This window comes from Giraffa tippelskirchi, chromosome 1 (genome assembly GCF_054371585.1).
Source record: "Giraffa tippelskirchi isolate mGirTip1 chromosome 1, T2T-mGirTip1v1.2.pri, whole genome shotgun sequence".
Lineage (NCBI taxonomy): Eukaryota > Metazoa > Chordata > Mammalia > Artiodactyla > Giraffidae > Giraffa > Giraffa tippelskirchi.
In genome coordinates this window covers 25,212,678-25,230,404 of record NC_137275.1, presented here as the reverse complement: position 1 = coordinate 25,230,404, position 17,727 = coordinate 25,212,678, and the positions used below count along the sequence as shown (strand labels likewise).

At 40.3% G+C, this 17,727-nt stretch overlaps 2 protein-coding genes and 1 non-coding gene across 9 annotated transcripts in view; all 3 read right to left on the bottom strand.

Annotated features, from left to right (window-relative positions):
- PPEF2 (protein phosphatase with EF-hand domain 2) overlaps window positions 1–15,461 on the bottom strand; it is a 49,267-nt gene extending 33,806 nt beyond the window's left edge. The window contains exons 1-3 of the mRNA XM_081585810.1: window positions 15,399–15,461; window positions 7,848–7,926; window positions 7,100–7,323 (exon numbers count right to left, since the gene is read on the bottom strand). The gene's annotated coding sequence lies outside the window, so the exon portion shown is untranslated. The remainder of the gene's footprint in view (window positions 1–7,099; window positions 7,324–7,847; window positions 7,927–15,398) is intronic.
- TRNAG-CCC (transfer RNA glycine (anticodon CCC)) lies at window positions 6,733–6,805 on the bottom strand. The gene has a single exon. It is a non-coding gene; the product is annotated as a tRNA-Gly (tRNA).
- Window positions 7,057–17,727, bottom strand: part of NAAA (N-acylethanolamine acid amidase) — a 29,552-nt gene continuing 18,881 nt past the window's right edge. For 3 of the 7 annotated variants that reach the window (XR_014080931.1, XR_014080929.1, XM_081585826.1), the window contains 2 exons: window positions 15,399–15,507; window positions 12,082–14,558 (listed from right to left, as the gene is read on the bottom strand). Coding sequence is in view for 2 of the 7 variants with exons in the window: in XM_081585826.1 (XP_081441952.1) it covers window positions 15,432–15,507 (76 nt within the window). In the remaining 5 variants the exon portion in view is untranslated. Of the gene's footprint in view, window positions 7,324–7,847; window positions 7,927–12,081; window positions 14,559–15,398; window positions 15,508–17,727 lie in introns of those variants that run through there. The other 4 variants (XR_014080932.1, XR_014080930.1, XM_081585836.1 and 1 more) reach the window with 2 other exon arrangements.

Below are 17,727 nucleotides of genomic sequence, written 5' to 3'. Positions count from 1 at the left end.
ACTCCAACTCTCACATCCATACATAACTACTGGAAAAACCATAGCCTTGACTAGATGGACATTTGTTGACAAAGTAATGTCTCTGCTTTTTAATATGCTGTCTAGGTTGGTCATAACTTTCCTTCCAAGGAGTAAGCGTCTTTTAATTTCATGGCTGCAATCACCATCTGCAGTGATTTTGGAGCCGAAAAAAATAAAGTCAGCCACTGTTTCCACTGTTTCCCTGTTAATCTGCCATGAAGTGATGGGACCATATGCCATGATCTTAGTTTTCTGAATGTTGAGCTTTAAGCCAACTTTTTCACTCTCCTCTTTCACTTTCATCAAGAGCCTCTTTAGTTCTTCTTCACTTTCTGCCATAAGGGTAGTGTCATCTGCATATCTGAGGTTATAGATATTTCTCCTGGCAATCTTGATTCCAGCTTGTGCTTGTTCCAGCCCAGCATTTCTCATGATGTACTCTGCATATAAGTTAAATAAGCAAGCTGACAATATATAGCCTTGACGTACTCCTTTTCCTATTTGGAACCAGTCTGTTGTTCCATGTCCCGTTCTAACTGTTGCTTCCTGACCTGCATACAGGTTTCTCAGGAGGCAGGTCAGGTGGTCTGATATTCCCATCTCTTTCAGAATTTTCCAGTTTATTGTGATCCACACGGTCAAAGGCTTTGACATAGTCAATAAAGCAGAAATAGATGTTTTTCTAGAACTCTCTTGCTTTTTCGATGATCCAGCGAATGTTGGCAGTTTGATCTCTGGTTCCTCTGCCTTTTCTAAAACCAGCTTGAACATCTGAAAGTTCACAGTTCATGTATTGCTGAAGCCTGGCTTGGAGAATTTTGAGCATTACTTTACTATCGTGTGAGATGAGTGCAATTGTGCGGTAGTTTGAGCATTCTTTGGCATTGCCCTTCTTTGGGATTGGAAAGAAAACTGACGTTTTCCAGTCCTGTGGCCACTGCTGAGTTTTCCAAATTTGCTGGCATATTGAGTGCAGCACTTTCACAGCATCATCTTTCAGGATTTGAAATAGCTCAACTGGAATTCCATCACCTCCACTAGCTTTGTTTGCAGTGATGCTTAGACTCACTCAAAATTTTAAAGGATCACATGATCTAGGATTAATCTTTGCTGAAAAAAAAAGCAAGTTTAAACTGATAGTTTAATTAATATAGACATGTCTTTTAGAGTTGAGTGGGCTTCCCTTGTGGCTCAGCTGGTAAAGAATCTGCCTACAATGTGGGAGACCTAGGTTTGATCCCTAGGTTGGGAAGATCCCCTGGAGAAGGAAAAGGCTACCCACTCCAGTATTCTGGCCTAGAGAATTCCATGGACTGTATAGTCCATGGGGTCGTAAAGAGTCAGACACAAGTGAGTGGCTTTCACTGTAGAGTTAAGTACAACAACATTAAATACAATACTTTCATTGTACATAGGTTTACTGAAAGTCAATAAGCTTATTTAGCTATGTTATAAAATCTGTCAACAAGAAAATTAACGGCCTGATGATATTTTCACAAGTAATGAAAGAGATAAATGAGATTTAAAAACTTCTGAATAAACTATTTAAGAACAAGTATGTTTTATGGTATGTCTGCCTAAAAACAGTTTCTCCATATTTTTGGCAACTTGAAACTTCAGAGGTCTGATAAGTTAAATGATGAAAATTCAGTGGATGTCTAGAACATTTTTTCTCTAGATTATTTTTAATAAGATAAAACTAGAATTTGTTTCTTCTCTGGGTTTTCTTGAATGTTAATCTGCTTTTAATAACAGATTGTGAAATTTCTTTACCAGTAACTTTCTGCAGTTGCCTTTGAAATCTTTTATTGTCATTTTGGTTAAGTGAATAAACATTGTTCATAGTAACTTATGATCCTACTTGTCAAACATTTAAAACCTTTTGATATCTTGACAAACTTTCTCAAATTCTAAAGGAAGTTTTTTTGACCTCCAACTGACTTTGGGATCCTTCAAAGGACCCCCTGAATATCTCAAAGAGAGATATTAAACTAATCAAGTTTATTTGGTCTGCTAAATTACATGGAAAACATTGTAAAATGAGTAACAATGAACCTTCTTAAGTTATATTATATGGGTAAACATTATTAATATAAATGTTCTAGAAATTATAGGAAGTTCCTAAAATTTGAAGTGTCCTGGTATATTGTCAGTCATAATTCTAGTTATTATCTTAAAATTCCAAATGTCACAGAAATAGCCAAATTTCCTTGATGACTGCATTATAATTAGGTCTTTAATGATGCTTTTTAAGCCTTTTGTCACTTACAGATAGCTACTGTCCCACTCTGACACTTCTACAAAAATGCTTGTAGATGACTTGCTTTTACGCTCCAAAACTAACTTAGACTCTCGGTAGTAAAAGGACTTCTGCCTTGTATGTGGGCTATTTCAGCAAGGGCTCTCTTATATAAGGATACTGAAGAAATGGTAATGGGGTCTCCTTTAATGAGTGATGTGCCACACTCAGTTGAGTCTCTTCTAAACTCTCACCACATTTAGCACCATTCTGTTTGCCACCTAACTTCTTACGAAGTATTATTGTTTTCTGCACCTAATACTATCTTGATTCTATATAATAACCTTAATCTTACAGTTTTGTTTCCAGTACTACAGGAAGAAAACAACCAAACTGCGTTTTGTTAACAGGTTATCTTTTTGCTCCCAGAAATGACTTAGAAGCTTCTATTAATAGGCTGATCTTCTTGATTTACAAATGGATCCTACTTAAGGGGTGAACAGGACATGACTGAGCTGGTTATGCAATAACACCCACAATGGACGTAACTAAAAGCTCTTATTGACCAGAAACAAAGTCAGCACAACAAGCTGAACTAATTGCCTTAACCCAAGCTTAACCCACAACTCCCCCCCAAAAATGGAAAACAGGTTGCAGAGTTGTTCATTCTTATACAACTGCCAAAACAGTGAGCTATTATGAAAACACCAGGGCGTTCCAAATCTGACACTGTGGAAGCTAAAGCAAATCAATTCGCTGATACTACAGTCAAAGAAGCAACTTTAAACACTGGTTCTGCCCAGCCTCGAGAATGTTCACTGCTCTCCATTAACCCTGCAGAAGAAATAAGCTTTTTTTTCTACGGGCTCAGGAATCCACCACGAAAGAAAAGAAACAGATACAGTATAGCAACAAAAAGGGAAAATTTTAACTCCATCACACAAATATGGTTTAGACCCGATAAAACGCCCCTCCCCCCAAAAACCTTATAGTGTCCATTGAAGCACATTTGCCATTACTCCAACATGTACAGTCTTAAACCCATTGGGCATCTGAGAAAATGGTTTTATGGAAAAAACAGTATTTTTGGAAACTTTCACCCACAGCAGTTCAAAAGAAATATTATTACATTATTTACAGAGCCTTATCAAGACACTTAAAAAATGGTAACCAACTTTTTTTACAGCAAGCTTCTAGGATATGAAAACCTTAAGGATCATGGATTACAACATAAAGGTTTTGTTTATTGGAAAGAACACCAAATTAAAGATTCTTTGTAGCCATGATGGCAAGAACCTTTTCAGGTATTATTAACTAATCCATATGCAGCTAGACTGAAAGACATTAATGGATTCACAGCTCTCATTTTATTTTTTTTTTGGTGGCTTGCAGGATCTTAGTTTTCCAACCAGGGATTGAACCCATGCCCCAGCAGTGAAAGCACTGAATCTTAACCACTGGAAGGTCAGGGAATTCCTTCACATCTCTCATTTTAAAAAGGCCCCTCCACCCAAATGGACTTCGAGCCTGTTTCTAGCACCTGACTTCAACTAATTCAAGAATCACCAAGCCTAGGATGAGAAGAAGATAAGATAACAGTGGCACCCCACTCCAGTACTCTTGCCTGGAAAATCCCATGGATGGAGGAGCCTGGTAGGCTGCAGTCCATGGGGTCGCTAAGAGTCGGACACGACTGAGCGACTTTACTTTCCCTTTTCACTTTCATGCACTGGAGAAGGAAATGGCAACTCACTCCAGTATTCTTGCCTGGAGAATCCCAGGGACGGCGGAGCCTGGTGGGCTGCCGTCTATGGGATCGCACAGAGTTGGACACGACTGAAGATAACAGTAGCAGACAGCTAACCCCAGCATCTGGACCAGGCTTGTAAGACCCATCTTACTAGTTCAGTTGACTGTTTACCAAATATCTAACTCTCTGCTAAAAGTTAAGTTATTGCTTTATTTCTAGCTATCCTTTTGGAAGGAAAAGATGAGATGGAAGAAAATCCTATCCTTCCTATCCAGATGGAAGGAAAATTCTTTAAAGCTGTCACAAAGTATAGCTGGAGACAATTTAACCAATGGTTGGATATATCATCAAATTCCTTGGTCAATAAAAGGCTGATATAAAAATTTTTTTTTAATTTTTGGCGTGCTGCAGTCAATGGGGTTACAAAGAGTCAGACACAACTTAGTGACCAAACAACAACAGGCCCCTCATAATTCTTGCCACTGACTTCAGATGTTCCTCTAATCTATAAAATGCTTCCCTTTTACCATATACCATGTTTGTTTACTACATTTGATTAATTTACTCAATTCTGAAGTTTCTATAATGGGAAAGTGATGTTGCAAAATCAAAGGGCTCTTGATCTTTAAAACTGTTTTGTAATGGGAAACTTGTTCTATAATTCAGACTGAAATTGTGCTTTCATATGAGATTAGTCTGCCAATTTAACTATCTACTGACTCACATATAAAATCAGATTTCTGCATTGAACAATCCCCTTTCTAGTTGAAATGAAATTCTGGGTAAATGAGTAAGCCCTGAGGATTCGCAGCTTAAATCTTTGCTTCTGACTTCGCTATTGTTGTTGGCTATCTATATTGACTAGGCTCTGTGTCCTTTGCCAACAAAGGTCCGTCTAGTCAAGGCTATGGTTTTTCCAGTGGTCATGTATGGATGTGAGAGTTGGATGGTGAAGAAAGCTGAGTGCCGAAGAATTGATGCTTTTGAACTGTGGTGTTGGAGAAGACTCTTGAGAATCCCTTGGACTGCAAGGAGATCCAACCAGTCCATCCTAAAGGAGATCAGTCCTGGGTGTTCATTGGAAGGACTGATGTTGAAGCTGAAACTCCAATACTTTGGCCACCTCATGCAAAGATTTGACTCACTGGAAAAGACCCTGATGCTGGGAAGGATTGGGAGCAGGAGGAGAAGGGGACAACAGAGGATGAGATGGTTGGATAGCATCACCGACTCGATGGACATGGGTTTGGGTAAACTCCGGGAGTTGGTGATGGACAGGGAGGCCTGGCGTGCTGCAATTCATGGGGTCGCAAAGAGTTGAACACGACTGAGCGACTGGACTGAACTGAACTGTGTCATTTATAGAGTAATAATCTCTTGTGCCTCTCAGTGTATATTCAAAACTCCAACTAAATCAATGATGTCTAAATGACTTGAAACTATTGATTATATTTATAGTTCAGCATAAAACAATGGGCATGCACAATGTACATACAGGATAAAATTGTCAAAGTTCTATTAGACAACCTAGAACTGGCTATCAGTTCTTGCCAAGAACCCAATTAGCCATTTTGATGTATGTATGATCCTTTGTCTCCAAGATATATATGACTGTGCCTTCAAGAGGCAGAACAGTACTCAGAGCTTTCTGAGAGTCTGCTTCCTGGGTTGTAATCGTCACTTTGGCTCAAAAAAAAAAAAATTTTTTTTTCTTCTTAATAATTAATTGAATTTTTATCAACATTTTCATCACTGTAATGCCATATTATAGTTTTCTATTTTGTGTCTCTTTACTATTAGACTGTGAGTTTCCTGAGAGCAAAGACTGTATGTGAACAAATTCATCAGTTTTATCTCCAGGACTTAACACAGTACCTGCCACAGAGCGGAGAGTCATTAAAAAGTCACTGAATAAACTATGCCAGATTTATTTTTACACCACATAGATGACTATTTCTCTAGCTCTTTTTCAGGAAGCATTGTGAGATGTACTGACTAAATATCAAGAGTGGATTCCACTTCTATATTTTTCCCCTCCCTTACTTTTATCCCATTCAACTTTATTTTTGAAGGTTGTTGTATCAAGGATGGTCAAAGAGTTGTTATCTTTACCCCTTGCATATCAAAATGAAAGGTTCACCTAGCTTATGTTGGTTAACAATAAAGAAATAAAGAAAAAAAGCAGTATATCTTTTTAATCTTCAAAATGGTTCCCAGGTATAAGGGATGTCATGAAAGCAGAATCTGAGTGTGAGGTAAAGTGAGAAGCCATTATGATCAAACCAACCAAAATACACCTAGATACCTGTAGTTCTAGAGCTGGAAGGGACTTCAGTAATGATTGACTCCACCAATGAGTCACAGCTTGCTTTGATCATTGGTAACTTGGCTGTAGAGCCATGCTCTATACTAAAATGTTTGGGTTTTGGAAGTGCACAGAATAGAAAGAAGTAAAATAATTCCCAGGGCAAAAACTGAAACTGAAAACTGCATAAGATCAAAGATGAAAAATGAGTTTGATATGGAGTCAGACTGTTGAAGCAGCATTGTTCAGTAATGACTAAAAGATGCCTCTCTGGTGATTCCCCAGCTGAGCCACCTTCTCAAGTAACTGGCATATTTACACTGCATGGGTAAGAATCCTTGCCTTCTAGGATCTAACTTAGTATCATCTATAGCTGACATTATCTTTTTGTTTTTGCCATACCATATGGGATCTTAGTTCCCTGACCAGGGATTGAACCTGTGCCCTCTGCAATGGGAGCACAAAGTCTTAACCACTGGACCACCAGGGAAGTCCCGACATTATCTTTTTTATTTTTTTGAAATGTAGGTGATTGTTTATCTGCCCACTAAGTATACCCAAGAAATGGAAGATTCATCATCCAGGACTTGAAGACCTAAAAACATACACAGCAAACAAAGGGGCCTGCCCTGACTCTCTCCCCAGGCCAAACCTGCATCTATTTCCCACGTGAAATGGAAGTTTGTTGCCCTCATGGTCTCAACCATTTCTGTACATCAGGCTAGAAAGAAAGCTCTTACCTTCTTTGGTATTTTTTTATTACGAGTCACAACAAGGCACAAACCTCTTTAACACAGAGATATGGTCCCCATCTTATCTTCAAAGTTGGCTCAGGGATCCCAGGCTGATCGGACTTCTTCCAGATCTAGAGCCCGATAAATCAGGTGTAGGCCTAGTCCAGCATGCCTGCCGCCAGAAAGCAAGTGAAGACATCCACAGCCCTGGCCAAGCATCCAGGGCTCCCGGCCTCCTGGCAATAGGCAGCCCTTGATCTCAGTCAGATCAGGCCTGTGGGAGGATTTGAAGGAGGAGGCTGCTCAGTTGGGGTGTCTCGCTCACACCCAGGCCCAACCCCTGAAGACTGTTCTCTGCTGCTCACTCCTGCCTCCTTCTCACTTCTAAGTCTTCTTAACTGTTGGATTAGGAGGCTATGTTTCTCAAGCCACATCTGAGAAGGCTGAGCTCCTTAACCTAGAAATAGAAGAATGCTGACGAGACAGATGGGCCTGGGGCTCCAGAGCTCAAGGCGTCCCAGCTGGAACCACGCGGGAGGCCAAGGCTTTCTTCCTTGTAGCTGGCTTTTCTCTGTTTGCACAACCTGATTGGAATATCTTGTCTTTTTTTGCTTATTCCTATACAGACACTTTCCCCAAAGGTTATAACCTAAACTATTCATATGTTAAAATATCAATCATTATTCCCAGAAAACTTACTTTTTCAATAAATCTAAGATGCTTACGTGTGTGCTAATAGGCACTAAATATTCCATGGGAATTTGTAAAAGAAAGAAAAATTATACTCTGTTTACTTACCCGTATTTAGTAGGTCAAGCTTGTTAATTATGTTGTCCAAATCCTCTTTATCCTTATTTATTCTTCCTGATCTGTGCATCTTTGAAAGAAATATTTTAAAGGTTTCTATGATAAGTACAGGTTGATAAATTTTATCTTTGTATTTCTGAATCTTTGCATTATATGTTTTGAAACTACAACTAAATATTAGTTTGAACCATACAATATTTACATTGGAAATTATATAATATTGAAGGTTTATGGCTATTTTCTTGGTAGAAGGTAACTTATCAAAATAAAATATCACTCGACCCTTTCAAATCCTTTCTGCCTCGAATTCTCTTATGTCTGATATTTTCACATAGGTTCACTTTTCGTTAGTGGTTGATAGTTAAAATATTTTCCCTAAATTGACTAAAAGTTAAAAGATGGGTAAAATCCTATATTATTGAGAGTATGACAAAAAGAGCCCTCTCCATTACAATATTGGTGGGAATGTAAATTGTTTTACTTTTTTGAAATTAAACTAGACTAAATTTTAATTGATATTTATTAAATTATGTATTTAACTTATTAAATTACAAATTTATAAACTGTAAACCCTTTGGTCCAGAAATCCCACTTTGAAGTATCTCATAAAGCTACATGCCTACATAAAAAGTGATAAGGATTTTCACTGCCATATTGTTCTTGATCATGAAAAACTGGAAACAATTTACAAGTTCATAAATTGTCCCATATATTCAAGATATATTAGATGCTATGCTTCTACCAGCCACTCTGGCTACTACTAAACTTCTGAGTATTTTAAACTTGACTCTCTGGAAGCTAAAGGGAAACACCTCACTGATATCTCCACTAAAAATTCTCTGCTCTCACAGAAACCAACAACCAAACCTCTGTCATGGTCCAAAAAGATGTTCCCCTAAATGATAATCTAGACAGATAGGCTAGAGATTCCCAACAACTGGCCCCAGAAAACGAAAAATAATATTGGAACTCTAGTTACTGTTGGTTTAGTAAAAAGAAAAAGCTCTGGTTTGGACCAAATGATGATCCAGTCCTGCCAGAGACTATAAAATTCCCATTACTGACTACAGTTGATCCTTGAACAACACAACCCTTGAACTTCAAGGGTCCACTTATACTGGGATTTTTTTTCAATAAATACATACTACTGTACTACACGATCTGTAGTTGGCTGATGTAGAATCTTGAATACAGAGGGCTGACTGTAAGTTATACAGCTGCAGGGGGATCTGGTGCCCTAACCCCTGTGTTGCCTAAGGGTCAATCATGCTGTATATGCATTGAATCATTGATCTACTGATAAAATGATGAATTTTGAGTCAATATTAGGAAAATATTAATAAACCCACTAAAAGGACCTACTTTATTGGCCACGCCCACCCAAAACACAAACCTGGAAAACCTATCTGTGCCACCTAGAACATTTTAAATTACCCAGTAAACTGTTTGAGGTTCGGCAAACAGATTTCCTCCAGCTTCCTCAACTCAAGGATATAAACAGGTTTTGGCAACACTTGTATGTTTTCAGTTATATGAACTGAAGCTTTCCCTTGTAGATAGGCCACTATTTCTTCTGGGGCTAAGATTCTATTAGAAAGGGCTTCCCTGGTGGCTCAGGCAGTAAAGAATTTGCCAGCAATGCAGGGGACCTAGGTTTGATCCCTGGGTCAGGAAGATCCCCTGAAGAAAGGAATGGCTACCCACTCCAGTATTCTTTCCTGGAGAATTCCATGAACAGAGGAGCCTGGTGAGCTACAATCATGGGGTCGCATAGAGTTGGACACAACTGAACTATTAACACTTTCACTTTCACTTAGCAAACTCCACCTCAAACTTCATAGTAACCAGAGAATTCACTTCAGCCAGGTGCTTGGACAAGCCTGTGCTGTCTGGCCAGTTCTACAACACTTTCACTGTGCTTACCAGCCAAAATCCCCAGGGCCAGTCAAATGCATGAATGGCACTATTAACTCTATAGGCAAAAATTTGTAGAGACTCTTCAAGTATCCTGCCCAAAGTCACTGTCATTGGTCCTTCTAAATCTTAGGTCTATGTATCCCTTTTACAACCCATAAACTCTCACCCTTTGAGATAATCACAGGATGCCCAATGCTCTTAGCTCCTGCTTCTTCTGATCTGTAGCTAATAAGAGGATATATACTCGATTATTTTAGAGACTTCCAGATGGTGCGGTGGTAAAGAATCTGCCTGCTGGTGCAGGAGACACAAGAGACTTGGGTTTGATCCTTGGGTTGGGAAGATAACCCTGGAGTAGGAAATGGCAACCCACTCCAGTATTCTCACCTGGAAAATTCAAAGGACAGAGGAACTTGGCGGGCTACAGTCCATGGGGTTGCCAAGAGTCGGACACAACTGAGCACATAGGCATATACTTTATTATTTTAAAGACCTAATTTTTCCTGTTGAAAATAATTATGGTTTAGTAGAACAATCTTTTTCACAGCATGCTCCCTGGATACAAAGGTCTTTAGTATCATCTCTTACAATCTAGGGATTTCATCTCTTAGAAGAGACATCTTCAAAGACATCCCTTGGGGACTTCCCTGGTGATCCAGTGGTTAAGACTTGGTGCTTTCAATACAATGGGTGGAAGTTTGATCCCTGGTTGGGCTTCCCTGATAGCTCAGTTTGTAAAGAATCCGCCTGCAATGCAGGAGACCGCGTTTTGATTCCTGGGTTGGGAAGATCCACTGGAGAAGGGAGAGGCTACCCGCTCCAGTATCCTTGAGCTTCCCTGGTGGCTCAGCTGGTAAAGAATCCACCTGCAAGGCAGGAGACCTGAGTTCAATCACTGGGTTGGAAAGATCCCCTGGTGAAGGGAAAGGCTACTCACTGTAGTTATTTTGGCCTGGAGAAGTCAATGTACTGTATAGTCCATGGGGTCGCAAAGAGTCAGATAAGACTGAGCGACTTTCACTTTCCCCTCACTTTGATCCCTGGTCAGGGAACTAAGATCCCACATGCTATGTGGCACAGCCAAAAAATAAAATAATTTAAAAAAAAATTTAATTTAATTCCAATCTTGCTGGAAGGGCCCTTACCAACTGTTGTTAACCAATCCGCATACTGCTGAGATCCAGGGAACAGACCCTTGGGTAACACACAGACCCTCCATATATCACATCTAAAGAAAGCCCAAATCCTGATTGGACCTGCACAGCAACTGGTGACTGGAAGTAAAGATTTCCAGGACTTGAAACAGATGACAGCTGAAGGAGACAGCTTTCCCAAGATGACCGGACCAGGCCAGGATACCTTTCCCCCACCATTTCTTACCTTTTCTCCCTTTCTTGGAAAGACAGTGCTCTTATGTGCACTTCTCAACCTCCTGCTTGTGAGGGAAACCTCTGATGGTTGGCTCGGCCATCAGAAACTCCAGTCTGTACATGACAGCAGGGACTCTTTAGTCTGTTCTGTGACCAATCTTTCATTTATCCTTAATAGCACTAATTTCACTCAACTTCCCCTCGACGTTAGCTACCGAGTGAAACTGCTGCCAACATTCCCTCCCTGGCTCTGTTTCCTCCTGAACCCCACATTGATGACAGCAATGAGAGTACCATCCTAGATAAACTTAAAATTATGACACTACAGCAACCCCCCTCCCCCACTCAAGCCCCTAGTTTTATAATGTTTGTCCAAAAAAACAACCTAAACTCAAGTACCCTGTGCTGTCATGTTAGCGAATGGTCTTTTTGGCTTGGAAGAATCCTTCCAGAATGCTCTCAAAACATCACTGACCCCTGGTTGACTAATGCCAGTAGCTCCATTCCCACAAATTCACTAATAAACAATCACACTTCAGCTGGAGTCCTTGGTGCTCATCTGGTTTCATCTTTGTTTGTGAAGGATGTTATCATCCCTGGGTTTATAAATGTCAGGATAGTTAGCGAATGGGAAGACAATGCTCACTAGGACATCTAGTTGTTCCACTGTCCATTTATAACTGATTTGAAACTAGGCCAACCCCTTAAGCCTACATCAAAGAACCTAAAGCTAACTGCCTGGCAGGGTCCAAGACTCTGGGTTTGCCTCATCGGGAGATCTTTCCTCCTTTCTTGGTCTGGAGTATACATTAGTCAGCACATGATTAGAACTCTATCCATTACCCTAGGAAACACAGCGGACTCTTCACTGCCAGAGCAATAGCTGCCCAACAACAGGTTTAGATTTCTGTCAACTTTAGTAACAGGAGAGCCAGTTATTTTGTCAGCAAGAGCAAGTTTATTTGGGAATAGCCACAGGAGTACAATTTGGGATGTGCAAACTATGGCAGATCATAGGCAAATCCAGAGAACAAGAAAGAGGAGTTTGTTTTTATAGGGAAAAGAAGGGGGTTGGGAAGGTGTGATGATCATGAAAGAGTTCACTGGAGGAAGCTAGCAGTCCAAAGTATGGAGACTTCTCATTGGTTGGGCAGTTACGGTCTGATTGGCTGGGCTGTCATCGGAGTTTTCTTCTTCCGGTTGGATAGTAGAGTAGGCAACACCTTCCTGTCTGAGATGTAGGCATATATCTCTTCCTGTGTGGAGTACAGTCTCCACATACAAACGAGTTCCATTCCAAGAGTGTATATTTGTAAGTCCAATTTGTTCGTATGTCCAACAAAGTTAGCCTAGGTACCCAGCTAACACAATCAACTATATAGTACTGTACGGTAACAGGTTTATAATTCTTTACACACAAACAATACATAAAAGCAAACACACAAAATAAAGAAAAGATTTTAAATCTTACAGTACCTTGAAAAGTACAGTAATACAACAGCTGGCATATAGGGGCTGGCATCAAGTGAACAGGCAAGAAAAGTTACTGACTGGAGGAAGGAGAGGAGTTGCGAGATGTGAGAGCTGAAGGATGGTCAGCAATAGGAGATGGGGGGCAAGCTGCAATTTCACTAATGTCTGACACTGATGGCACAGGTTCTGGGTCCTTGCTGGAACAAGATGCATGTTTGCCTCTTTGAGAACTGAAGATTCATATATAGTGGGCTTTACTGTAATCAATGATGCATTGGTTGGGAGTGGTTCCCCTACAGGTCTGTCTCTGCTCTAGTTTTAGCTGAGGTTTCCTTAATTCTGCAATTCCTTAGCTAAGGTGGCGTTAGGTAACCAAAATTCCCTTGGCTACCTCCTAGCAGAACAAGGTAGTACCTGCTGGCAGCAAGCACTGCTTGTTGCTCATGGATACATTTCTCTGGGGAAGTAGAAACTCAATTACAGAAAATCAGGGAACAAGAACACTGGTTACAACAAGTTTCACCTGATTCCCCATGGTCCTTCAATCTTTAGGACAATTATACAAACTGGATTTGTCATTCTACTTTTAATTTTGACTTGCATAACCATTTTAAGACTTTGTACCTGTTGGCTGGCAAATATCTGCAGGAATGATGCCAAACAGTATACTGTCAGCTCAATGCTTTGCTTTCAGATTCCAAGGCTTACAACCTTGACAAGATGTAACTTAAGAATGGGAGATGCCTGAGAGCTCCTCTTTACCTTCCTTGTTGCTCAAATGTGGCCCCTGTGGTTTCCAAATGCTATTTGCTCTTTGTGCCCAACACAACTCTTAGGAAAGGACCTTCCCGGTACTGAGGGACACAGACAAAAATATTTCAGCCAAAACAAACAATCTGATGCTGCATCAGTGATGCTTTCAGAGAAGGGTCTTGATCAAAAGGGAGAAATGTGAAAACAGATAAAGCATGCGTGCCTGCTAAGGTTGCTTCAGTCTTGTCTGACTCTTCAAAACCCCATGGACTATAGCCCACAAGGCTCCTCTGTTCTTAGGATTCTCCAGGCAAAGATCCTGGAGTGGGTTGCCACTTCCTCCTTCATGGGATCTTCCCAACCCAGGATCAAACCCGCATCTCTTATGTCTCTTGCATTGGCAGGCAGGTTCTTTACCACTAGTGTCACCTGGAAAGCCCAGATAAAGCATACTTGATTTTAAATGGTGTGGTGAAGCCATGAAAGGAAAGTTGTTATCTATGGTTACACAGCCAGCAGGAAGAAAGATTTTTTGCATTTCTCAGCAACAGCAAACTGACCGTCGCTTGCAACCAGTGTGAAACTGCAACAACTTTGAACTCTTGTTCTTTTCTAATGAACTTTTGTTCAAAACAGTGCTCCCCAATTTCCTCCCAAATTCCAATAAAAGCTTACTTCCCCTTTGTTTTTTAGACTTGCCTGTGGTTTGCCATTGTTTGCTTGTTTTGAATTGTTAACTCCTCTGCTATTCCATAATAAACTCCTCTTTGCTTAAAAATAATTGTTGTTAATTTTATTTAAGGCTGGCAGACACTTCCAGAAGCACTTCCTAATGAATAAGGAGGTCTTGCCTGCTCATTTCTTTATAAGCTGAGATATGACCACATAGGTTTAAATAATGGTGAGAAGCTGGGAATAAAGCCTGAGGATATGGCTTGCCCTCTGAGATCAAAAAAATTATCTTTGAGTTGTTCAAGCTAGCATAGAAGAAGCTCAGAGAAGGTCAAGGCAAACCTTAAAGGACGCCCATTACCCACTTTACCACGACAAGCTCCAGATGGATCCTCCTATTCCCATTGCACAAGGTTGAAAAGTTTAATGAGGAAGAAGCCTGTATTGGTCATAAAATATAATCTTTTCACTTTATTTTTTAAAGTGCAGCTCTTCAAATATTTCATTAAAAAATCATCTGTAAGGAAAACAAAATAGGCTTAATTTAAACTGATTTTAATATCCCCATAAGTGACTGTCCAAACATCAGGCTAGGTTTATAAACTTCAGAAGATCCTTGCAATCAGAAAAGGTGTTCTGTCCATCAGTGGCTGCCAAGATGGCTCAATTTTAGGGACAGCAGAAAGGACTCCTGCTTCTTCCTTACATCTTTCCTCTCACCTATGGACTCACTCATGCCTACAACAAATTCTGAGTGTCCTTGGTCCTTCAGGGTCTGTCTGCAAAGGAACTGGGCTTGCCTCCTTGTTACTTCGGCGACACAGAAGTCTTACAGATATTTGCCCCTCTGTGTAAGTGAAGAGGTAACACTTTGCCCTGAAAGCAGGTTTTAATAAAGGGCAAAGGTCACTGGGCATCAGATGATTAGCTTTCAATCAAACAATTCAAAATAAATGCCTAATTGTGACATTGATTACGTGCTGTCACCTCAGTCACGTCTGACTCTTTGCAACCCCATGGACCGTAGCCCACCAGGCTCCTCTGTCCATGGGATTTTCCAGGCAACAACACTGGAGTGGGTTGCCATTCCCTTCTCCAGGGGATCTTCCCAACCCAGCGATCAAACCCAGGTCTCCCGCATTGCAGGCAGATTCTTTACCATCTGAGTCACCAGGAAAGCCCAATTGCAACATTAACCTGACACAAATGTCAACCATACACCAGATACCTGTCAGAAAATATTATGTATGTATAAATGTTGAGGATGCCACTGTCTTCCAGGAGAAATACCAACACACATCTACCTGCCCCTAGCCCCACCCCTTGAGAAAAAAAAAAAAAAAAAACTTTAGCAAACCTTCATAGAATAGGTGAACTCTCTCTTCTGCTTTTATGTCAGATTCCTGATCCTAGTCATGTACTTGTCTGGGTTGGCAGCACTCATTACAGTAGTATAGATTGTGTAGCTGAAAATAAAGAAAGGAATTTTAATATACCCATCATTTTCTCTAATATCCAAAGAGGAAAAAAAAAAATCCCAAGCCTTTCCCCTAACACTTGGGATCAGGGACAAGAATACAAATAGAGATCCACGTATGTCAGAATAATTAAAAGTTATAATTCAAGCAACCACACAAAGTGTTCTTTCCTATTCTGACAACACTGTGGGAGGCTGAGTTTAAATTTAAAATTCTCAGATCCCTCTGAGTTCCTCCGTGGCAGGAGGGAGAGCTGGCTTTGGCCTTCAGCCTTGCTCTGCCTGGCCCACAAGTGGCACGTGAGTGGACACTCCACTGTTACATCCAGGCTTCACCTGTAACACCCAGCCATCCCCCATCAGACACAGGACATCCACAATGGCTGCACACTGCCATCAAGAGACCACCACCCAGGAAGAAGAGCACACAGGCCCTGGAAATGGCTTTGGTGCTGTTCAGGCTGAGAATTCCAGGGTTCTAGGTACTTGGGTCAGACTCTGAGTGGATTCCTTATATTGTGGGAGAGTCAAAGGAAGGCCAGAGTGGGGCCCCTTGAGCTCAAGAATCAAGACCGGGGGCCCACTTGCCTAGATCTAAGGATGAAAAGTACAGTGTCACTCATTCAACATTCTGCAGAGTGACAGATCCCAATAACTTGCGCGTGCGCACCCATGCGCACACACACACACACACACACACACACACACTCAGGTACTTCACTTCGTTCCTTTCATCCACCTCTTGCCCCAGACATTAGCTGGGATGCATGCTCAAAGCATCTCGAGCCAGGCTATTGAGGGATCGGTGCTGGTACCCTGCAGCTGAATAGTACACCGGACTGAAGACAGCACTATGAGCACATGCAGAGCTCATCCAAGGGTAAGGAAGGTTCCCAGAAGAGGATCTCAGTTACTTATTTGGTCACAATTCTATTCTCCATCACTGTTGCAATATTTCCTCTGCTGACAGCCACAGCAGAGGATGGTGTTCTACTGCAGGGGCATGTAATTTTATAGCACAGCACAAGGGAGCAGCATAGAGATAACTGCTTCTGTTCAGACGTTTCTATTAACCTCACACATAAAATAGACTTAGTCGATAGTAATCACTACATGTAAAGGGCCTGAGAGTCAAGGATCTGTGTTATTTCTGGTTCAGGGATCATTATCATTTAAACGTAGTTCCTTTTGGGTTTTCAATTACACAACAGAGAAAAATGCTTCTTGGTAAACTTTAGAATTTCTGACAAATCTCTTTTGACAAAGCATTTCAGATGCCATTTAAACATTTGTAGTCTTTTAACTCAGTAATCCTACTTCTGGGAATTAGGCCAAGGAAAATAATACAAAAGCAGGGTGGGAGGGGAATAATGTACTAATAATATTTATTTCAGAGTTTTAATGAGGGAAAACTAACAACTGGAGAATGTTTAACTCAATTATACTACATTTGATTGTCTATGATGAAACTATTTAAAATTATATGGGCTGTTTACAGTATGGAAACTGATTTATTAAAATAAATATTAAAGCTATTTTATTATACTGTTAATCTTTAAAAGAAACATCATTTATATACCTTTTAAAAACTATAAGAACACAAAAATAGGTTTTCATCTATTTTTTAAATGAATATTGAAAGGGCAATATTGTGCCCTAGAGGAAGTGGGTTGGCGCTGACTCCGGGAGGCTGGTGAGAATCAATGGTTAAATATTCAGGAAGGTTATGAGCCAACTGTAATCCTGAAGTAGGTCAGGGTAGGTATTTACACCACGGAAGTCAATACGTGCTACAAATCAGGAGAGTTTTGTTTTTGCTCTCCCTGCCCTCAACGAGCTAGTTCACTAGAACAGTACTGGGTCATATGTGCCCAAATAATTCATTCGTTAGAGTGGGAAAATACTAATTTGTTTTTTCTGTTTTTGGCTGTTAGAATATGTTTACAGGAAATTTTTAGCAATTATCTTTTTATCTGGACATACTTAAAAACAATTCCAAAGAGATATATTCCTGCTGTGGTGCAAAGTGAGAAGAGTAACACCAGTTTTTAAAATGTCATTGTAAACATATAGCTGATTCACTTTGCTGTACAGTAGAGACTAACACAACACTGTAAAGCAATTATACTCCAACACATTTTTTTTTTTAAAAAAGAAAGTGTCATTGTACCTAAGGAATCTTAGAACACCCAAATACTACAAAAGTTCT